Source organism: Corylus avellana, chromosome ca4 (assembly GCF_901000735.1).
Source record: "Corylus avellana chromosome ca4, CavTom2PMs-1.0".
NCBI classification, from domain to species: domain Eukaryota; kingdom Viridiplantae; phylum Streptophyta; class Magnoliopsida; order Fagales; family Betulaceae; genus Corylus; species Corylus avellana.
The window spans coordinates 17,981,160-18,001,605 of record NC_081544.1 but is presented as its reverse complement, the minus strand read 5'-3'; the positions used below and the strand labels follow the sequence as shown (position 1 = coordinate 18,001,605).

General features: G+C 41.1%; 1 protein-coding gene across 1 annotated transcript in view; it reads left to right on the top strand.

Moving 5' to 3' along the window:
• The first annotated feature begins 651 nt into the window (after positions 1 to 651).
• The window catches only part of LOC132177663 (peptidyl-prolyl cis-trans isomerase CYP59-like), a 36,599-nt gene continuing 16,804 nt past the window's right edge, over positions 652 to 20,446 (top strand). Inside the window, exons 1-11 of the mRNA XM_059590084.1 lie at positions 652 to 1,443; positions 1,658 to 1,762; positions 2,023 to 2,140; positions 2,316 to 2,366; positions 8,201 to 8,292; positions 8,411 to 8,510; positions 9,062 to 9,184; positions 9,313 to 9,390; positions 9,553 to 9,599; positions 9,692 to 9,747; positions 11,610 to 11,650. Coding sequence (XP_059446067.1) covers positions 1,346 to 1,443; positions 1,658 to 1,762; positions 2,023 to 2,140; positions 2,316 to 2,366; positions 8,201 to 8,292; positions 8,411 to 8,510; positions 9,062 to 9,184; positions 9,313 to 9,390; positions 9,553 to 9,599; positions 9,692 to 9,747; positions 11,610 to 11,650 — 909 coding nt within the window. The 5' untranslated portion in view covers positions 652 to 1,345. The remainder of the gene's footprint in view (positions 1,444 to 1,657; positions 1,763 to 2,022; positions 2,141 to 2,315; positions 2,367 to 8,200; positions 8,293 to 8,410; positions 8,511 to 9,061; positions 9,185 to 9,312; positions 9,391 to 9,552; positions 9,600 to 9,691; positions 9,748 to 11,609; positions 11,651 to 20,446) is intronic.

The following is a 20,446-nucleotide window of genomic DNA, read 5'->3' as shown; positions in this document are numbered from 1 at the left end:
CCGGATCCGGCTTAGGTGTGGTAGTGCAAAACTACCGCACCATGCGGTAGCCCAAAACGACCTAGTTTTGGGCAATAAAAAATATTTTTTTTAAAGTAAAATTAAAAGAAAAATAAAAATATTAAAAAACTAAAACCATTAAGTGCGATTTCAATAAGTGCGATTTTAAAAATTGCGTTTTTAAAATCGCATAGGCGTTTGGTAAAACATGCTAAAAAGTATTTTTTTTATTAATTGAGTGTTTGGATAACATTAGCATATAATTACGGTTTCATGACCAAATTACCAATAATGATGAATGAGACAAAGAGGATGAAGAAAAAAAAAAAGAGAGAAAATAAGGGTTTTAATATATTTTAGGTGGGTATTCTTGGTATTTTATTTATTTTCACTATAAAAAAGGTAACTATTGCGCCAAATATCTTTTTAATAGAAATCGTGATTTTGTTTTAAATTCACATTTTTTCAAATAAGCACCATCTAATCAGCTTATGAAAATCGCAAATTTTTTTGCGATTTTAAAATTTGTATTTTTAAAATCGCAATCCCAAACATCATAAAATTACGATTTAATTTAAAATCGCAAATTATTTTTTTAAAAACGCACTCCCAAACGCACCATAAAAAAATGACAATTAATACTCCTTCAAGTCCTGGAGACCCAGAAGCGCAGAATTCCTCCTCAAGCTCTCCAAAGTGATCACCCCCTTCTACTTGTCCATCAGCAACTGATACTCATTACAGAGCTCCCTTATAAGCCCATCGCCACCCAGTTTGTCAGCCATCATCGGCAGCATATCCTCAAAAACAGCCCCTTTGCCGATCCCTGCCATTGATGATGAAGACCCTTTTTGTTGCTTGTGAGTTCAGAGAAAAGAGAGGGAAATGAAAACAGAGTTGATCGCGGTTGTCAATGGTTGAGGCAAAGGGACTGAATGAACACACACACATAGCCCATAGGGAAGAGGGGATCAGAAGGAAGGGGTTCTTGGAAGGAACACGTAATGCCCAAAACAACCCCAAAAAATTATTTTTTTTATTGCCCAAAACGACCCAATTTGGGGTCGTTTTGGGCTACCGCATGGTGCGGTAGCTTTTCACTACCGCACCTAAGCCGGATCCCTCCGGTCCCTCTTTAGCTGGTAAGCCAGCCAACCAAAAGCCCCATACTCCCCAACCACCACACGGCGGCGCAAGAACAGCAACAGGAAGGAGAAACCGCAACAGTGGAGGAACAAAAAAGATTCAGCAATCAACGTAATCTCCCAAGAACGAATGCTCTGATACCAGAAATTTGAGAATCCTATCACAGCGTTTTATAGCTGAGAGTGTTGTAGCATAGAGGATGTCGGTGCTGATCGCGACGAGCTTAGGGGACATAGTGGTGGATTTGCACACTGATAAGTGCCCCTTGACCTCCAAGAACTTCTTGAAGCTTTGCAAGTGAGCCATTTATCTTGGAATTTGCTCGTTTTGACGAGTTTTGTAGATTCTATATCATTAATTTGAGCTTCCGTAATTATTTTGATGAATAATCTTTTTCTATCTTAGAAACTATGGCTATATGAAATTTATTTTCTGAGTAGGATGAACGATATATCTAAGAAACTATGGTTATACGATATCTCGTAATTTTTATTTGTTTCCGTCGTTGCAGGATCAAATACTATAATGGGTGCCTATTTCACACAGTTCAGAAGGATTTTACCGCACAGACAGGTGACCCGACTGGAACAGGGTCAGGTGGCGATTCAATCTACAAGTATGAACTTCTCTCTAAGTCTAGAAGTGATGTATATAACATTTTCCCATGCTATATACCAAAATTGTGCTGGAGATTCTCTATTCTGATGGCCGTGGCCGTGGCCTTCTACACTTCTTGCTTCTTTGCTTGTAATTTCATGTGACTGTGCTTTGTTGTTAGACAACTTGGGTAGTCTATTTCTTGGTATCTTCTTTGATAAGTAAACTTTAGTTCCTACATAACAGAACTTAATTGTTCCTCACTAATTCTCCTTTCAGATTTCTATATGGTGATCAAGCTCGCTTTTTCAGTGATGAGATTCATCTTGACTTAAAGCATTCTAGGACAGGCATTGTTGCCATGGCCAGTGCTGGAGAGAATCTTAATGCTTCTCAGGTATGAGAATATTTTAGTTGCTAAACAGTATTGAACACTCTTTTCCAATATATATCTTCACGACGATGAAGAAACAATCAGAGTAATCTTTGCAGCTTGTGGAGAATTATACATTACTAAGTTTTAATTCTAACCTATTTGTGTGCTTATAATTGCTTTTTTTTTTTTGGGTCAGTTCTATTTGACATTGCGTGATGATCTGGACTATCTAGATGGGAAGCACACTGTGAGTCTCTACCAATCCCACTGAACCGTTGGTTACATTTCCATTAGCAATAATTGCTGCTTTCTGAAAAGAAAAAAGGAATGTTTACTTTTATGATTGTTTCATTGGCTAGTCATCTACTTTTGTCGTATTGTATGCAATTTCAATCCCATTGGTTCAATTGAAGATGCAGATACAGTTTTCATGCTGAGAAAAACCATTGCAAGAATTGTTCCTTCTTTTTTGGTATAATCATTGAGGGGTATAATTGAGATTTCACATGCTTTCTTCGAGGGTAGAGTTTTGTTTGGTCGGCAGCTTAAGGGAAAAGATTGATGCTAGGTAAGTTGAGAGCGATGAATGTTGTGGTGGTGGAGTGGTGTTTCATGTCCAAGAAGAATAGGGAGTCCATTGATCACCTTTTAATTCATTGTGAAGTAGCAATAGATTTATGAGCTCTATCCTTAATCTGTTTGGTGTTGATTGGGTTGTTCCTAGAAGGGTGAGAGATTTGTTAGTGAGTTGGGTAGGTCAGGTAAGGCATGACAATATTATGGAAGTATGGAGGTTGGCCTTGTTGTGTTTAATGTGGTGCCCTTTGAGAGAGTGGAATGCTCAGAGTTTTGAAGATGTAGAGACTTCGGTGATCGAACTACGAAGGATTATGTTCAACACTTTATATACTTGATATCCGCACATCATAGGCTTGATTTTCTAGTTTTGTGGAATTTTTTTTTTTAGCTTTTGTTTATATTTTTCTCCTGGTTAAGGGTTTCCCTTGTATACGTATTGTGTACTAGGGTTGCGCCCCTCTACACTTTTTAATGCGATTGAATAAAAAAAAAATGTTTCTGATTGAAAAATAACTAAAACATAATATTATTTTTATTTTTTTATTTAAAAAATTAGAAACAGAGGGGGATTATTGAAAATCAAGTAAAATTCAAGGTAGTAGCTTTTTCTTTTTTTGTTTTTCCATAAAAAAAAAAAGCTTTTAAGAGGAAGTTTTAGCAAAAGAAAAAGAAAAAAAGCGAGAGATATCATGTTTCGAGGATTGAAGGAGGTGGTGATTTTATAAGATGCCTTCTTGTTTAGTTAATTTAGAGTACGCTTTTGAACATGAGATGCTTCTTTATTAGTTAGTATGGCTTTTTTGAGCATTTGGATAACAAGTAATGTGGGTAAAATTTTGAAGAAAATTGTTGTTGTTTGTCTCACTATCTGAATATGACGCAGCTTCTCTAATCGTGTGAAGTCCTGTTATGTCACTCTTTTTTGGTTTAGTTTCTCATTATAAACTAGTGCTTGAGTAGGGGCAGAACCACCTTAATGGGTTGGGGTTGGGGGGGGGTGGGGTCTTCAGCACCCCCAAAATTTTTAAAAAGCTCCAAAATATATTTTTTTTATGAGTATTCTCCTTGCAAAAATAATTTTTCACCCCCCAAATTTTGTTTTGTGAAAAATGCAAAATTAGTCCATGTGGTATACCTGATTTACAATAAGCTCTTTTTAGTATCAAAATGTTTTGAGAGATCCCTGAGGTATTCATAAATAACAAAATACTCCCTACTGTCAAATTCCGTCAAAAACTTAATGGATTTTTTTTTTTTTTTTTTGATAAGTAATAATGCATTAAAAGAGCGCAGAGGGGCGCAACCCAAGTACACAGGAAGTATACAAGAGAGCGACTAAGTAGGGGAGAAAGAAGAAGAGAACATAAGGAGAAAATCAGAAAAGTTGATCACTAAAGGAGCAAGCCAGCCTGAAGTCCAAGTGAATAAGGTGTACAAAAAGAAAAGAATAAGGTCCTCTAGATTCCTCGACGCATCTTCGAAGCATCTCGCATTCCTTTCCTTCCAGAGGCACCAAAGGAGACAAAGGGGAGCCATCTTCCAAACCACAGTGTGCCATTTTTTTTTTTTGATAAGTAATAATGCATTAAAGAGCGCAAAGGGGCGCAACCCAAGTACACAGGTAGTATACAAGAGAGCGACTAAGTAGGGGAGAAAGAAGAAGAGAACATAAAGAGAAAATCAGGAAAATTGATCACTAAAGGAGCAAGCCAGTCTGTAGTCCATGTGAATAAAGTGTACAAAAAGAAGTGAATAAGGTCCTCAAGATTCTTCGACACATCCTCGAAGCATCTCGCATTCCTTTCCTTCCAAAGACACCAAAGAAGACAAAGGGGAGCTATCTTCCATACCACAGCACTACTCGTTCTACCGCCCGCCCACCAACTGGCAAACATCTCCTTTATGCTTCTAGGCATAACCCAACACATGTTAAAGCGAGAGAAGATAACATCCCACAACTTGCGTGCGACCCCACAATGAAGAAAGAGATGATCCACAGACTCCCCATCCGCCTCACACATACAACATCGATTAATCACAACGATACCTCTCTTCCGAACATTATCCAACGTGAGAGGTTTCCCAAGGGCAGCCGACCATGCGAAAAACGCCACTCTCAAAGGAGCCTTGGTGCGCCAAATGCTTTTCCACGGGAAGTGGTTAGGCACCTTAAAGGCAAGCATCCTATAGAAAGAGCGTACCTCAAACTTCTCTTTTCTTGAAGGGATCCACACATCCGGTCCTCCCCTTCCCCCCGAATCGAAGACGAGTACAAGAGCGAGAAGAAAGAGGCTAAGGCCATCTCCTCCCAATCATGAATACTACGGGTGAAAGTAACATTCCAGTGAACCATCCCATTTACACACTCCCGGATATCCGCAATGGAAGCATCCTTATTGTGAGCAATATTAAAAAGACTCGGAAAGGCATCCTTGAGAGACGTCTCGCCACACCAACAATCCTCCCAAAATTTGACCTTCCCCCCCAAACCAGGAACTAATCTGAAGTGACACCGAAACGACCTCCAAACCCCACAAATGTGTTTCCATAACCCCACCCCATGCGTTCCACGAGGAACTTTAGAACGCCAACCACCCCAATCCACCCCATACTTTGCCACCAAAATACTTTTCCACCAAGCTTCTTCCTCATTAGCAAATCTCCATAACCATTTCCCCAAGAGAGCTTGATTAAAAAGACGCAAGCTCCGAATCCCTAGACCTCCCTCAGTAATCGGAGAACATACCTTGTGCCAACTAACCAAATGGAACTTAGTCTCATCCTTGAACCCCCCATAAAAAATCCCGTTGAATTTTCTCAATACGATTCGCCATGGAAATAAGAATGGGAAAGAGTGACAAAAGATAGGTGGAGAGATTGGATAGGGTGCTCTTGATGAGGGTGAGCCTCGCCCCCTTGGACAAATAAGAACGCTTCCAAGGGGCCAACCTTCTAGCAATTTTCTCCAACATGTCATCCCAAATAGCCAACTGCTTGAAGGATGCCCCTAGCGGAAGACCCATGTACTTCAAGGGCAAAGAACTAGTGCCACAACCCAAAACACCAACCAACTCATCCATCTCTACCGAATCTCCAACTGGGACCAAAACAGACTTGGCCCGATTAACTTTTAACCCTGAGACCGCCTCGAAGCCAATAATGAGAGCTTTCATAAATCTAACATGTTTAGATGCTGCCCCACAAAACACCAGCGTATCATTAGCAAAGAGAAGATGGAAGACAGAAACCCGCTCATGTTCACCGGCACCCACATAGAAACCATTGATGAAACCTCTACTGATAGAGACATTAATCATCCTGCTGAAAGCCTCCATGACCAAGATGAACAAAAAAGGCGAGAGGGGGTCACCTTGTCTAACCCCACTCGAACTCCCAAAGAAACCGGAAGGTGAACCATTGATCAACACCGAGAACCGCACCGACGAGATACAATGTTCAATCCAAGAGCACCATTTGTCACCAAAACCGCACCTTTTTAATAAGTAGAGTAAAACTTCCAATTCATGTGATCGTAAGCCTTCTCCATGTCCAACTTACACAAGAGACGGGATCCCCAGATCTGAGACGGCTGTCCAGGCATTCATTGGCAATAAGCACCGAATCCAAAATATGTCTACCTTTGACGAAAGCATTCTGCGGATTGGAGATGACCCGGTTCATGACTCCCCTCATTCTATTGGCTAAAACCTTCGCAATAATCTTATAAATCCCTCCCACAAGGCTAATAGGACGGAAGTCCTTCAGATCGGATGCCCCATGCGACTTCGGAATAAGAGCAATGAACGTAGCATTGAGACTTTTTTCGAACTTGCCTCGATCATAGAACTCCACAAAAACAGCCATGATGTCCTTTTTGATCACCTCCCAGCAATCCTGAAAGAAAGCCATAGAAAAACCATCCGGGCCTGGGGCCTTATCCCTATCCATTTTTTTGACCACCTCCCATACCTCCCTTTCCTCAAAAGGGACTTCCAGACTAGAAGACTCTTCCTCTTCCAACATATCGAATTGAAGATTATCCAACCTACGAAAGAAGAACATCATTATGACGGAATGGTGTTGTATGTGCAAGAAGAGTGGCGAATCTATTGATTACCTTTTAGTGCATTGTGAAACTACTGTTGAGGTATGGAACATGATTCTCCAACTATTTGGTATAACGTGGGTGATGCCGGGGAGTTTGAAGGAATGCTTGGGAAGTTGGAGAGGGCAAAGGGGAAAGCGGACAGTCATGCACATTTGGAGGATGGCTCCTTTGTGTGTAATGTGGTCATTATGGAGAGAAAGGAATGCGCGGAGCTTTGAGGATCGTGAAATGAGAATTATAGAATTGAAGAAAAGGGTGCTCCAAACACTCTACTCTTGGAGGGTCATGGGGTCTTCTTCGCAAGCTTCAACGCTTACGGAGTTTATAGATTTATGTGCGTCCTTTTCAGTTTAAAGCTCGTGTAGTGGGCTCTTTTGTATACTTCCTGTGTACTTGGGTTGCGCCCCTTGCGCTTTTTATACAATGATTTTTACTTATCAAAAAAAAAAAACTGGTCTTTGATGAGAATTTTAAGGGTGCTCTCATTTTATGTGAAAGATTTGTTACCCAAAATTAATTTGATATCGATATAGCCTGATCACTGCAGTGCAGTGTCTGTTGCACCTAATAAATACATTTTGAAGAGCTTTTGAATATTGAGTCCAACATGTAAGACTGTGTTTTGAGCTTTGATTTGGCAAACCTTTTTTGGTTATGACTATGTCATTCTGTACCAGCATTTGGAGACAAAAACCTTTCTATATATCTGGCGCTTCCTGCAGTAAAGTTGTCATAATCTGGATGCGATATAAGTGGAGTTTGGGTGCTCTTTGTGGTTCTAAGTTGCAGTGTCAAATTGGGCAATGAAGATTAATTTAGGCTTGTCATGCATCAGATTTCCTTGGCAGTCATCCAGCACAAATATTAGGTTCTTGCTTTAACATGTTTGGGATGCTTGACCTTCCTGAAGGCCTTTTGTATGGAAAGACTGAAGGGAAGTTCTTGTATTTACTATGCCGGTGTTGCAAATTAGAGGTGACAATTGATGATTGGAAAAATTTAGGTGGGATAACTGCATTTGCTTTTTTTCCCTTCCACTTGACTTTTTATGTTCCTTTGTGAATTTGACAAGGAACCTTTGAAGAATAAAGATTTGGTTACTTGGGAGTGGGGACCAAAACTTTTCTAGGAAATACTGATTAAGCCAGTGTGAGGTTGCAGAGAGTGCATTTTCATTCTAGACAGAAGTTTTTTTTTTTTTTCGATAAGTTATTTGATCCCAAGGGGAATGAGAGATTCAAACTAGTGATCTCTACTTCATTCTAGATAAAAAAATAATAATAATAAAAAAAAAATTATATTCGTATCTGAGAAGATTTTATGGTGTAGTATCTACCTGAATAGTATTGTTGGGTCAAAATACTATCTACTCAAAAAAGTATTCATTGTTGCAGGTTTTTGGGGAGGTAGCTGAAGGGCTTGATACATTGACTAGGATAAATGAAGCTTATGTGGATGAGAAGGGCAGGCCATATAAGAATATCCGGTTGATTCTTCTTCCCCCGCTTATATTTTTTTGATGACAATGCATTATGTTTATACAGTTAAATTTTCTTACCTCTCTCATCATACCATAATTTTTTGCATTTTCATTTATTGAACAGAATCAAACATACATACATTCTGGATGATCCTTTTGATGATCCTTCCCAGTTAGCTGAGTTGGTTCCTGAGGCTTCCCCAGAAGGAAAACCAAAGGATGAGGTAATGACAGTCTGCAGATATTAATTATTTATATTTGAGGAGGCACGAAGCCAAATTAAAATGAGCGATAAGTAATTTACATGGAACTTAGAGGCATAAGTTCCTTAGGTCAGATGGTTACTGATATCAGATTTATCAAAATGATGATACGATTGCTTTCCCTGTCTATCAAAATCCCTTACTTCTAATAATGTCAAGGAAAGCTTACTCATTTTCTTAATATTTGGGAGGAACTTAAATGCATCATATCAAGTGCTTTGAAAACCAAGTTGGAATTCTTGCATTTTGATGGCATGTTCCTTATCTAGGAATTCATACTCGGATTCTGAGTATTCTAGACTGCAGATATTCGGTTGTTAGTTTTAAAATTTCCTAAATAATGCAAAATATATTTCTGTTACTTGGTGCTATGCATTATATAAGGTGAATAGAAGACAAAACTGGGTGAACTTGGTTCAGTCAATTTTTTGATGGGTATTTGAGCATGTGGTGGTTACCTGGCTAGCATCTTTTCTTCATAGTCATGACTGATATGTCTGTGTTGTAACTAGGTTGATGATGATGTGAGGCTTGAAGATGATTGGGAGCCTATGGATGAGCAACTCGGTCCTGCAGAGCTTGAGGAGGTTCTCCACTCAAAAGAAGCACATTCAAGGGCAGTTGTACTTGAGAGTGTAAGCATTTGATACATATATTGATCACAAGTATTTGGTAACAAAAATTTTCAATTTGATTAAATAAGTCCTTGTTTCTGTTTTATTTGTTTATATGTTTTTCTTTTATTTGCATTATGTGCATACAGATCGGAGATATTCCTGATGCTGAGATGAAGCCTCCCGATAATGTGCTATTTGTTTGTAAACTGAATCCAGTTACTGAAGTGAGTGCTTTATTTCTCATTGTGATAGGGAATCTCTACCATTCCTATGATTATGAAGATGCTACTCTAGAATCCAATAATTAAATGATACCCTTATTGAGTTCTTTGTTAATGAATTTTTCATTTAAGGTCATATCTAATAGTTACTTGTTTTTACTGCAGGATGAAGACTTGCATACCATCTTTTCACGTTTTGGAACTGTATCATCGTAAGTGATGATGGAACTTGTTTTTTGGTATTAATTAATGCTTCTGGGGGTTGTAAGATGCATTTCTCATTATAAACAAATGCTGGTGACAGGGCTGAAATAATTCGTGACTTTAAGACTGGAGATAGTTTATGCTATGCATTCATAGGTGAGTGGAAATGTAATTTTTTTTTTTTGCCCATTTTCTACTAGGATATGTTTAATCTCTTATTTACATTACAGCACATGAAAAAGCATCTCCAGTCTCTGTTTTGTAAGGGTTTTTTCTGTGTTTTGATTTGAAAAGAGTTTTTGATGTGATAGAAAGTTGAGAAATGTTTTCGGTGGGATCCCCACTTAAAAAGTGGTCTGCGGGGTTCACAAAAAAATTGTGAAAAACTCGGCGGTGGCCTAGTGACCACCCCCTTTATTGTGTGGCCACCCTTCGATTTTTTTGAATTTTAAATTTTATTTATTTATTTATAATTAAGAGTGAACCTCTACACATGACAAAATAAGCACATGCTTTCTCAAAATATTTTTTTGATAAGTAATTGGCCGCAAGGGGAAAGAGGAGATGTTTTGAGAATTTCACTAGGACTATAGAGGAACTTACTCATCTTTTCTTCTTTACTCTTTACTCTTGGACGGCCACTTGGCTTGCTCCTTTAGTGATTAGTTTTTCTGACTTCCTCTTTTATTTCTCTCCCTCTTAGGCGCTCTCTTTTTATACTTCCCGTGTATGTGAGTTGCGCCCCTCTGCGCTTTTGCTTTATATCATTATTACTTATAAAAAAAAAAGGGGAAAGAAGAGATTCAAGCTAGTGATCTTCGTTTTATGAGATATGATTCTCAGCCATTGTAGGCCTTGTGGTTGTGCTTTCTCAAAATATTTCTGGGAAAGTTTTCTAAAATATGCTTTGTGTTTTATTTATTGAAAAGTATTTTGTGTTTTATTGATTGAAAAGTTTTTTTCTTTTTGTTGTTTAAAAATGAGTTTTCAGCACCTTTTTCTTCCCCTTCTGGTTTCCCTCTAGTGTTCCCTCTTAACATTTTCTTTAAATTCCATATGCAAATTGAATGGACTACCGTCATCACACTTTAATACGAATTTTCTAATTTTTATTTTTATGTTAGTGTTATTGTTATATGTTAAAATATTAATCAAATAACTAAATTCAACATTTCCTATCAGCTTAAACTTTTGGGATAAGTAGTGATTTAACATATTATCAGAGTAGTAGTCTTGAGTTAGAATTCTATTTTTGTAATCACCTCCCATTTAAATTAAATATTTCATGTGTTAAACCTCACATAGTAAAGAGGACTTTTGAGTCTGAGCATGAAGGAGAGTGCTAGGATATTAATTAAATGATTAAATTCATCATTTCCTATTTGTTTAACGTGCTATAAGAGTTTGAACTGTTTTTGTAATTCACCTCCCATTTAAAATAAATATTCAACCTCACTTGTTGAAGAGGAGTTTGAGCCCATGCTTGAGGGAGAGTATTAGAATATTAATTAAAATTTTAAATTCATTATTTCCTATCAGTTTAAGCTTTTAGGATAAATGATGATTAAAATTATCATGTAATTGTTATGACTCTTTCCAAATTGAAGAATTTGTTTTTTGGTTCTGTATAACTGTTCCCTACTTCTTTAGGTTGACACTTGACAGCTATCCTTAAGTTTTCACTTTCACATTTATGAACTCTGCGATGAACCCCTGTTTCCACTTCCAACCAACTGCAAAATGAACAAAGGAGGAAAGGAAAGCTGACAACAGCATTCACGATTATTCATCTTACTGATCTCAAAAAGATTTTCCACTAAATAATGGATGCATAACTTTCAATGGATATCAACATTTTTCTCTCTTTATGGTACTTATTTTGTGGTTCTTTTATGTGTGGTGGCTAAGTGATGTCCGTACCTTCATTTCCTTGGATAATAGTGTATTCCTACTTTCTAAATACTATCAAGTTTCTGATATATAATCTGGTTTTTATCGATTTTCTTTTCCCAAGCCAGAGTTTGAGACAAAAGAGGCTTGTGAACAAGCATATTTTAAGGTATGTTGAAGCGCTGAAATTATCTGTCCTTTAGTCAAATTGCTTATTTCTGTATGTACTGGCATATATAATGACCCTGATGTACTAGCTACATGCATCTAGTTCTTGTGATGGTATGGTAAGCACATTTTAACAACTCCGGTGAATATTGTTGTGTTGGGGAGAATCTTAAGGTTCTTAATTTCTATAATTTTATTTTGACTACATATGAAATATAGGACTGTACTTTTCTGCCCTACAATAGTGGATTATTGTTCTTCCCCATCCCTCTCTTCCCTTCTCACGCGCGCGCGCACACACACACACACTTATTTTTTACTACATATGAACTATAGGACTGTACTTTTCTTCCCTACAATAGTGGATTATTGTTCTTCCCCATCCCTCTCTTCCCTTCACACGCACACACACACACACACACACACGCACGAATAAGGCTAGCAATAATTGAGTGTCAAAGGGCAGCTAACAAAGTCCAACGTAACTTCCTAACATCCCAAAATACCAAATCCAGAAATATCATACACAAAATTTAGGTATAATGAAGCCCCTGACGCTAGGGTCCAGGAGCATTATTGGCCAACAGGTGATAAATGAAAAATGACTACTACTTCCCTTGACCTTGATACATTTATCCATGAGGCCCATTCTTTGCTTATTGGGCTGAATGGCAGAAAGGATTCCACTAAGTTGACTGCTTTTGTGAAAGAGATAGCCATGAAGTGGTTAATAGCATATCATATGTTAGGCAGTAACATATCTGTCACACATTTGAGCTTGCCACATTGCTGAAAATCCTTGCTAAGAAGAACCTAGTTTAATGAACTCCCCCGTTCACATTGAATAACACCCTTTGATGTCCCTTACGTAAATATTCTGTGGATTTTCCCTCTACTTCCAGAATCCACAAAGCTGCTAGCTACAAGCACTTTCACAATCACATTAACATTTGGAGAGGGGTAAGGAAGTGACTTTCTGGTTTGGAAAAACAATTTTGATCACTGTTTATGGAAAATCCTCAAGTCTTTTGTGGCGACACTCCTGTAGACTTTCTGCTCTATCTCTTTTAGGAAGGGGGCATTTAGTTGTGTCTACACACTAAATGGGTTTCGATTCATCGCTCTTTTGGAGCTTCTGGCTCTTTGTTTGATTTAATTGATTTCCTTAATTTCAGGATTTGAGCTTTAATTCACTTTTTCTGCTCTCTTTGTTGGATGCATTTTTTCGCATACTTTTTGTATACTTGGGTTGTGCCCCCCTTTGGCATCGTCTAAACATTCCTTTATTACTTGTTAAAAACTATTGAGGTGCCTTACTTATCTTCTGCTTCTGTCATCATCCAAGTATTTACCGGAGTGTTATCTTTAACTTGAAATTTGAAAAGATTTTAGAGGATAGAAAGAGAAACTTGTGTTTTTCCATTCATACTGATGCGGGACAATTCACAAAATAGAGAAAACCTAGAAAGAGAGAGATTAAGTAGAGAGGAAGAAGCAAGCAGAGAAGATAAAAGCCAAGAGAGGAGAAGAAGAAAGCTCGGGAGAGAGAATTATGGGGAAGAAGACGACAAATCCATGTCAATAATATTATTCATCAAAAACTGCCAATACAATTGAAAAATGTGTTTAAATAGGCGAGGGCTAAATCCTAACCCTAACCCTAGTAGTACTCGGGCTAACGGCCCACTAAAATAACATAAGGCCCAAATGTAAATAAGTGAAGTTCAAAATAACCCGTCTGAAAATTAATACTAAAACAATAATAAACGCCCACAATAGTATATATATTTTTTTGATAAGTAATAATCAAATTTTATTAAAAGCGTAAGACGCCCCTACGTACATTGGAAGTATACAAGCGGGAACACCTAATTACAAAAAGAAAAAGAAAGAGAAGAACCTGAAACTCACCTACAAAAGAACCCCAACAGACCCACCCAAAATCCCTCAAAGCAAACACCCAATAGACCCACTCAAAAACCTTCAAGAACAAACACCCAGAGAATCCCAAAAGCCCTCAAAACCCACACAAATCGGTAGAACACACAAGCCCCAAGATACAAGCCCTCCCACCCGAAACCCAAGACCCATAAAGAGGCTCAGTGTTGTCGCCCTTGCACCTTGCCTTTCCCTCGCCGATTGGAAGTAAAATGATCGCCATAGTTAACTGAGCTCTTCAAGTTGAGCAGCTCCCTAGTGCCTTTATACTTCGCCCGAGCGACTTTTACTTCCTTATGAAAATCCTCTTCAATGGTGTCCAACAGTGCCAAGGCCGGATCCTCCTCTTCGTCATATTCCCAATCAAGGGGGTCGGGAGAATAATCCCACTCATCCATCTCCTCAGATGGATGGCATATATCCAGAGGGACAGGAAAAACACATTCTCCACCATCCCCACCACCCTTTTCCCACACAACGATCCCCCCAAACTGACCGTCTCCTTGGGGTTTCGGCAGATCATGCGGCACCTTAGGCGAGCTAGGCTTCGATTTTGGATTAAGAAAACCTCGCCGTAGAAGGCTAGGCTTCGAAGCAGGAACAACCCCAAGAGAAGACACCGATTCAATCTTTGAATTGCTCGAAACCTGATTAATAAACCCAACAAAGGATTGGAACTGCACCGGAGGGTCACTGAGAGCCTCCATCGCCTCCAAAATTAAGGATTCTCTCACCGTTTTGCCTCTTGCTTCCCTAGCTCTCCAGTAATATTTCAGAAACTGCTTTGGCATCGGAGACCGGAGCCTCCCTTCGATATCACTGGACGCGACTGGAAAAGGCGTAGCAGAAGGGAGAACCGAGACAAGAGAAGAAGACGGCACCTGGTCAGTCCCCTTGGGGGACGGAGGCTCCATATTCGACGCAAGAGGCGAGTCGGGGTCCAAAACTTGACCAAAGATGTGATTTGAGCCCATACCTGATCCGGGTTCTAAAACGGGATCCAGATCTAGATTCGAACCAAAAAACAGAGCGAAAACCAACCTGGTATCTAACCTAGGATTCAACCCGGAAATCAACCCATAACCCAACCCGGTGTCCAACCTGGTGCCCAACCCGGTGCCCATGATAATATGTGTGGCCCTCATCAATGTCCATACGCACGTGTGATCAGCGGCCCGTGATGTCCCTATCAACTCTCTCGGGGTGGGAAAAACTCGACCTCGTCAAGTGTAACTCCATGCAACTCTGGTAGTACTCCAATTAGTCAAGATCAAGCTGCTACAATGTGTCCGCAAATATCCATAGACAATCTGAATCTGGTCAGCCCTTCCACTGGATTAGGAAGCATTGGACTCCTCCATCCCTAGCAAAAACAACCAGCTCATCTAAAACACCACCAACAGTTTCTTTATGTGCTGGTGCAAAAGGACATGTATAGCATTGGACTCCTCCATCCCTAGCAAAAACAACCAGCTCATCTAAAACACCATCAACAGTTTCTTTATGTGCTGATGAGAAAGGTATGTGTATAGAATATGGGTATGGGTATGGGACAGGGGGCGGTTCTTCCAAAGGATCATTCAGAAGAACAGAGCAAATTGTATGAGCAATTAGCTTCCCTAGATTAGTCCAGCCCACTGCAACACTTTGAAAGGCTTGGCACTATTATATTGCAATTGTCGAATGGGTCCAAGAGGAACCCATTCAAGTCTAATATGGGCTATGATATCATTTTTGTAGAAGGATGAGTTGGTGTGGTTGGCGCGGATTATAGAGGACTTGGTGGCAGTGGAAACTTCTGAGGCTTTTTGGGACCAATCTAGAGCAGGGTATCCACGGATAATTGCGCAGAAATGTTCCAACAGACATGGGCGGTTCCTGACGGTAGAAGAATATGATGGAAGGCAAAGGAGTGGCTTGATTATTATCCCAGAAGGTCGATATGGTCAAGGATGGGAACGTCTCATCTCGGAGGTGTGTCTGGCTAAGTCTTCTTTGTGTGAGTTTAGGGAGGTCAAGGAAGAAAAAAAGAATTACGAAGGGGCGAGAAGGAGGAGTTATGCGGAAGTTTTGGGGTTGTCGCTGCAATCGGTAGATGACTGTTTCAATGCGTATTCTGAGCCAATAGCCAGGGTGCCAAGGTGGCTGAAAGAGGCCTTTGCAGAGAAGGATAAGCAAGTCTAAGCTTCTATTGAACAGGTGGTGGGTTCGCACAAGACCACAATTCCGGTGAGGACGGTCGGTGGCTGTGTGGAGGGCCCAAAGAAGAACCAGCCCTTTGGTGTGGAGGGAACGTGTAACCCAAAGGTAGGGGAGCCACTAGGTGATCTCAGCAGGGCTCCGGCGAGCAAGTTTCCGTCTCCGACTAGTAGGTTGATCACCACGGCGAGGCTGACAGCATCAGAACTTGGTGCTGACCACGTGAAGGGATGGGAGGGGGTAGGTTGCCACGACGTGCAATCCTGGTTTTGTGTAAAAATTGATCTCATTAATGCAAAGGAGTTGTTGAGAAGGCTGAGAGGTGAGGTGGACGTGGGTCTAGATAGACTTGATTGTGCTATCAGATATTTGGAGGGCCTGAGCGTTTCTCCTAGGACAGGTGGGGTTTGCGACTGTGGGCTGGCATGAGGAGACAAACACAAGCAAGGTGCGGCCCAGCCCAAGAAGGTTAATATGGGACGGCCCAAGCAGCTTCATGGAAAGGGCTCTCGACTGGTCAAGATGTATTTTAGGAGAAAGATTGCTCGGCCCTTGGAGAAAGGGGAGGAATTGGACACAGGTCCGAAGACGGTTGGTGCGCCAGATTGTTCGACGGGAGGTCCTACTACTTCGGTGGGCATCGCCGGTAATTCTGTAAGCCCCGCTTCTAGGTCGTTGTCCTGTGCCAGGGAGGCCCATGATGTTTTTGTCTTGCCGATCGTCTCCACGTCTTCGGCAAAGGTGCCGACAAAGGAAGCTTCGTCTAATCAGGGGTCGACGAGGAAGATTTCGGCAAGGGTTGGTGCTCTGGGATACGTTTCGACGGTGGGCTCCACGAGCAAGGCTGCATCGACGATGGAGTTATGCGATCAAGCATCGGATTTTCTGGTTAAGTCGCAGGTGGTACTTCTCAGTCTTGCTGATCAGTGTTCTCCGAAGGGGGGCTCGAGCGTCTCTGCTCCGGAGATTCTGGGTAAGAAGCCTGGTAAGTGGGCGTCACCGGTTTTCTCTGGGTCTGCTGCCGATGGCTATGAGGAGTCCGGGAGGGAAGAACTTTTGGGGAGCAACCCCGTTGATCAGTCTCTAGGTGTTTTTGCGTTGGGTATTCTGGGTAAGGAGCCGGGGTTATGCGCGTCACAGGTGGAAAATTTGGGTGGAGTTTCTATCGCAGTGGAGGGTTCTACTTCCCAGGAGTCTTTTGTTCCAAACTCTCTACATGAGGAGCTGTTGGAGGAGCAGGAGAGGATCTTTATCACTAAGGCATGCAAGGAAGTTGGCCAATCTTGTGATGGAGAAGAAGGAAAGCTTGAGGAGACCATTGGGTTACTTATGGCTAACAACAAAGGCAATGAATTGGAAAGGGAAGAGTGTACTCCTGTAGTTAAAAACGGTAAGAGGGAGCTTTATAATTTGCAATCTTCTGTCAATTTTTTGGAGTATTCGTCAAGGGACAGGAACAAGGGGAGGGCCAGTTGAGTTAAATCATGAAGCTCAAGATTCTTTTGTGGAATGTGAGAGGGTTGAATGAGAGGGATAAGAGGTTGAGGGTTAGAAATTTGCTTAGAAGTTGGAAGGTAGATGTAGTTTGTTTCCAAGAGACGAAGATGGATTTTATTTCGTATAACTTAGTGAGGAGTTTATGGGGCTGCCCGTATATGGAGTGGTGCTATGTTCCTTCCATTGGGGCTTCAGGGGGTATTTTGCTCATGTGGGACAAGAGGTCTGTCGAGAAGGTAGATGTAGTGTTAGGGAGTTATGTGGCGGCTTGCTCTTTCAAGAATGTTGAGGATGGCTTTGCATGGGTGTTTGCGGGGGTGTATGGACCTAACAGAGTAAACTCTAGGCGTTTTCTTTGGGAGGAGCTGGCAGGGGTCATGAGCTGCTGGGACGTGCCGTGGTGTATCGGTGGGGATTTCAATGTCACCCTCTATCCAAGTGAAAGGTCGAGGGGAGCTCATTCTCAGTCGGCAATGAGGGATTTTGGTGAGTTCATCTCGGAGCAGGGTCTCATGGACCTTCCCTTAGTGGGGGGGATCTCTACCTGGTCAAATAATAGTTCTTGGTCTAGACTTGACCGCTTTCTTGTCTCCCCGGATTGGGAAGTCCGCCATCCGGACTTGCGTCAAAAGATGATGCTTCGGGTTTGTTCCGATCATTCACCTATTATTGTGGACTGCAATTCTTACTCGGGAGGCAAAAGGCCTTTCGAATTTGAGAATATGTGGCTCAAAGTGAAGGGTTTTGTAGATAAAGTGTGCAATTGGTGGGACTCGTACCACTTTCAGGGTACTTTTTTTTTTATAAGTAATAATGATATATATCAAAAGCGCAGAGGGGTGCAACCCATATACACGGGAAGTATAAATAAAGAGCGCTTAAGAGGGAGAGAAATGAAAAAGGAAGTCAGAAAAACTAATTATTAAAGGAGCTAGTCAAGCGGCCGTCCAAGAGTAAAGAGTAAAGAAGAAAAGATGAGTCAGTTTCACAAGGTTCCTCTTACACAGATTATCATGAGTCAAAATTTTGCCTAGGGCCGCGGTCCACCCGAAAAAAGCCACTTGCAAAGGCACCTTTGTGCGCCAAATACTCTTCCAAGGAAACGCCTCATGGTCAAAATTAGACAAGGCCTTGAAGAGCGACTTAACCTCGAACTTGCCTTTCTTAGACGAGGCCCAGCAAATACGATCCACTGTACCTATAGAGATCTTGCAAGAGTACAACCGATCAAAAAAAGGAGCAACCAAATCTATCTCCAAGTCCTGAACTGGCCGCACAAAAATGACATTCCACTCCACAACCCCATTCTGCCAAGTAAAATTATCCTTCACCCAAGCTTCCTTATGTCTAGTGATACTGAACAAGGATGGGAAATCCTGCTTCAAAGAATTTTTCTCACACCAAATATCATGCCAGAAACGAACTTTCGAACCCACCCCCACCTCAAACCGAATACCTTTGGCAAAGAAACTCCAACCTTGTCGAATATGCTTCCATAAGCCCATACCATGAGAACCCGAAACCTCTTTCATGCAACACCCACCTTCCTGGTCTTCATACTTAGCTTTGATAACCTTACACCAAAGAGCCTCACTCTCATTCGCATATCTCCAAAGCCATTTCCCCAAGAGAGCTTGATTAAATTGATGCAACTTTCGAATGCTAAGACCATCGCAGTGCAGGGGACGACAAACTTGGTTCCAATTTACAAGATGCAACTTAGGCTCATCTCCCATCCCTCCCCACAAGAAATCTCTTTGGACTTTCTCAAGCCTTTTAGCTACACTCATAGGAATCGGAAACAGAGACAAAAAGTAAGTCGGGAGATTAGTCAACGTACTCTTGATGAGAGTTAAATGGCCTCCTTTAGAGAGGTACATCCTCTTCCAACCTGCCATTTGACGCTTCATTTTCTCAATCACATCATTCCACATAACCGTATCCTTATACGGCACCCCAAGAGGGAGACCCAAATACTTCATAGGCAAATCGGCAACGCTACACCCAAGGATATTAGCTAGTACTCCAATGTTCTCCACCTCTCCAATAGCCACAATTTAGACTTTCCAAGATTAACTCTCAAACCCGAAACAACTTCAAAACATAAGAGAATGAGACGCACATACCGGATTTGCTCGAGAGAAGCTTCACAAAAAATCAAAGTATCATCAGCAAATAAAGAGTGAGAAACCACCAATTCCGAGAAGACCCTATCTCCCACCGAGAAACCTGTCAAAAGTCCTTGGTCAACCGTCGCATTCACCATCTTACTCAAGGCCTCCATAACAAGCACAAAAAGTAACGGAGAGAGGGGATCCCCTCGCCGAATTCCCCTCGAACTGTTAAAGAACCCTTTCGGAGAGCCATTCACTAGAATGGAAAATCTTACCGACGTAATACACCACTCTATCCAAGCCTTCCACCTCTCACCAAAACCACACCTATGCAGCAAATACAAAACAAAGTCCCAATTTACATGGTCATACGCCTTTTCCAGGTCCAACTTACAAATAACACCTGGCACCCCTGACTTCATGCGACTATCCACACATTCGTTTGCAATGAGAACCGAATCTAGGATTTGGCAACCCCCGATGAAAGCATTTTGAGAGTAGGAAATAACCTTACCCAAAACAGTTCTCATCCTATTGGCGAGAACCTTAGAAACAATTTTGTACACCCCTCCCACCAAGCTAATGGGCCGAAAGTCCATCTCCACCGCATCCGCCTTTTTCGGTATCAGGAAATGAAAGTTGCATTCAAGCTCTTCACCAACTGACGTCTATGATGGAACTCATCAAAAACCGCCATAACGTCTTGTTTAACTACACCCCAACAAGCTTGAAAAAAAGCCATGGAGAAACCGTCTAGACCCGGTGCCTTATCACCATCCATGCCTTTTATCACCTCCCAAACCTCCTTTTCCTCAAAATCTCTTTCTAACCACCTACTATCCTCCTCATCAATAGACAATAAAGGCTGGTTATCCATTCTAGGCCGCCATGAACTTTGCTCCGAGTATAAGCTTTGATAATACTGCACAATATGATCTTTTACCTCAACTGGATCATTGGATAAGATGCCATTAATACAAAGCACTTCCACACGATTGTACTTGCGATGAGAATTCGCCATCTTGTGGAAGAAACGAGTATTTCGGTCC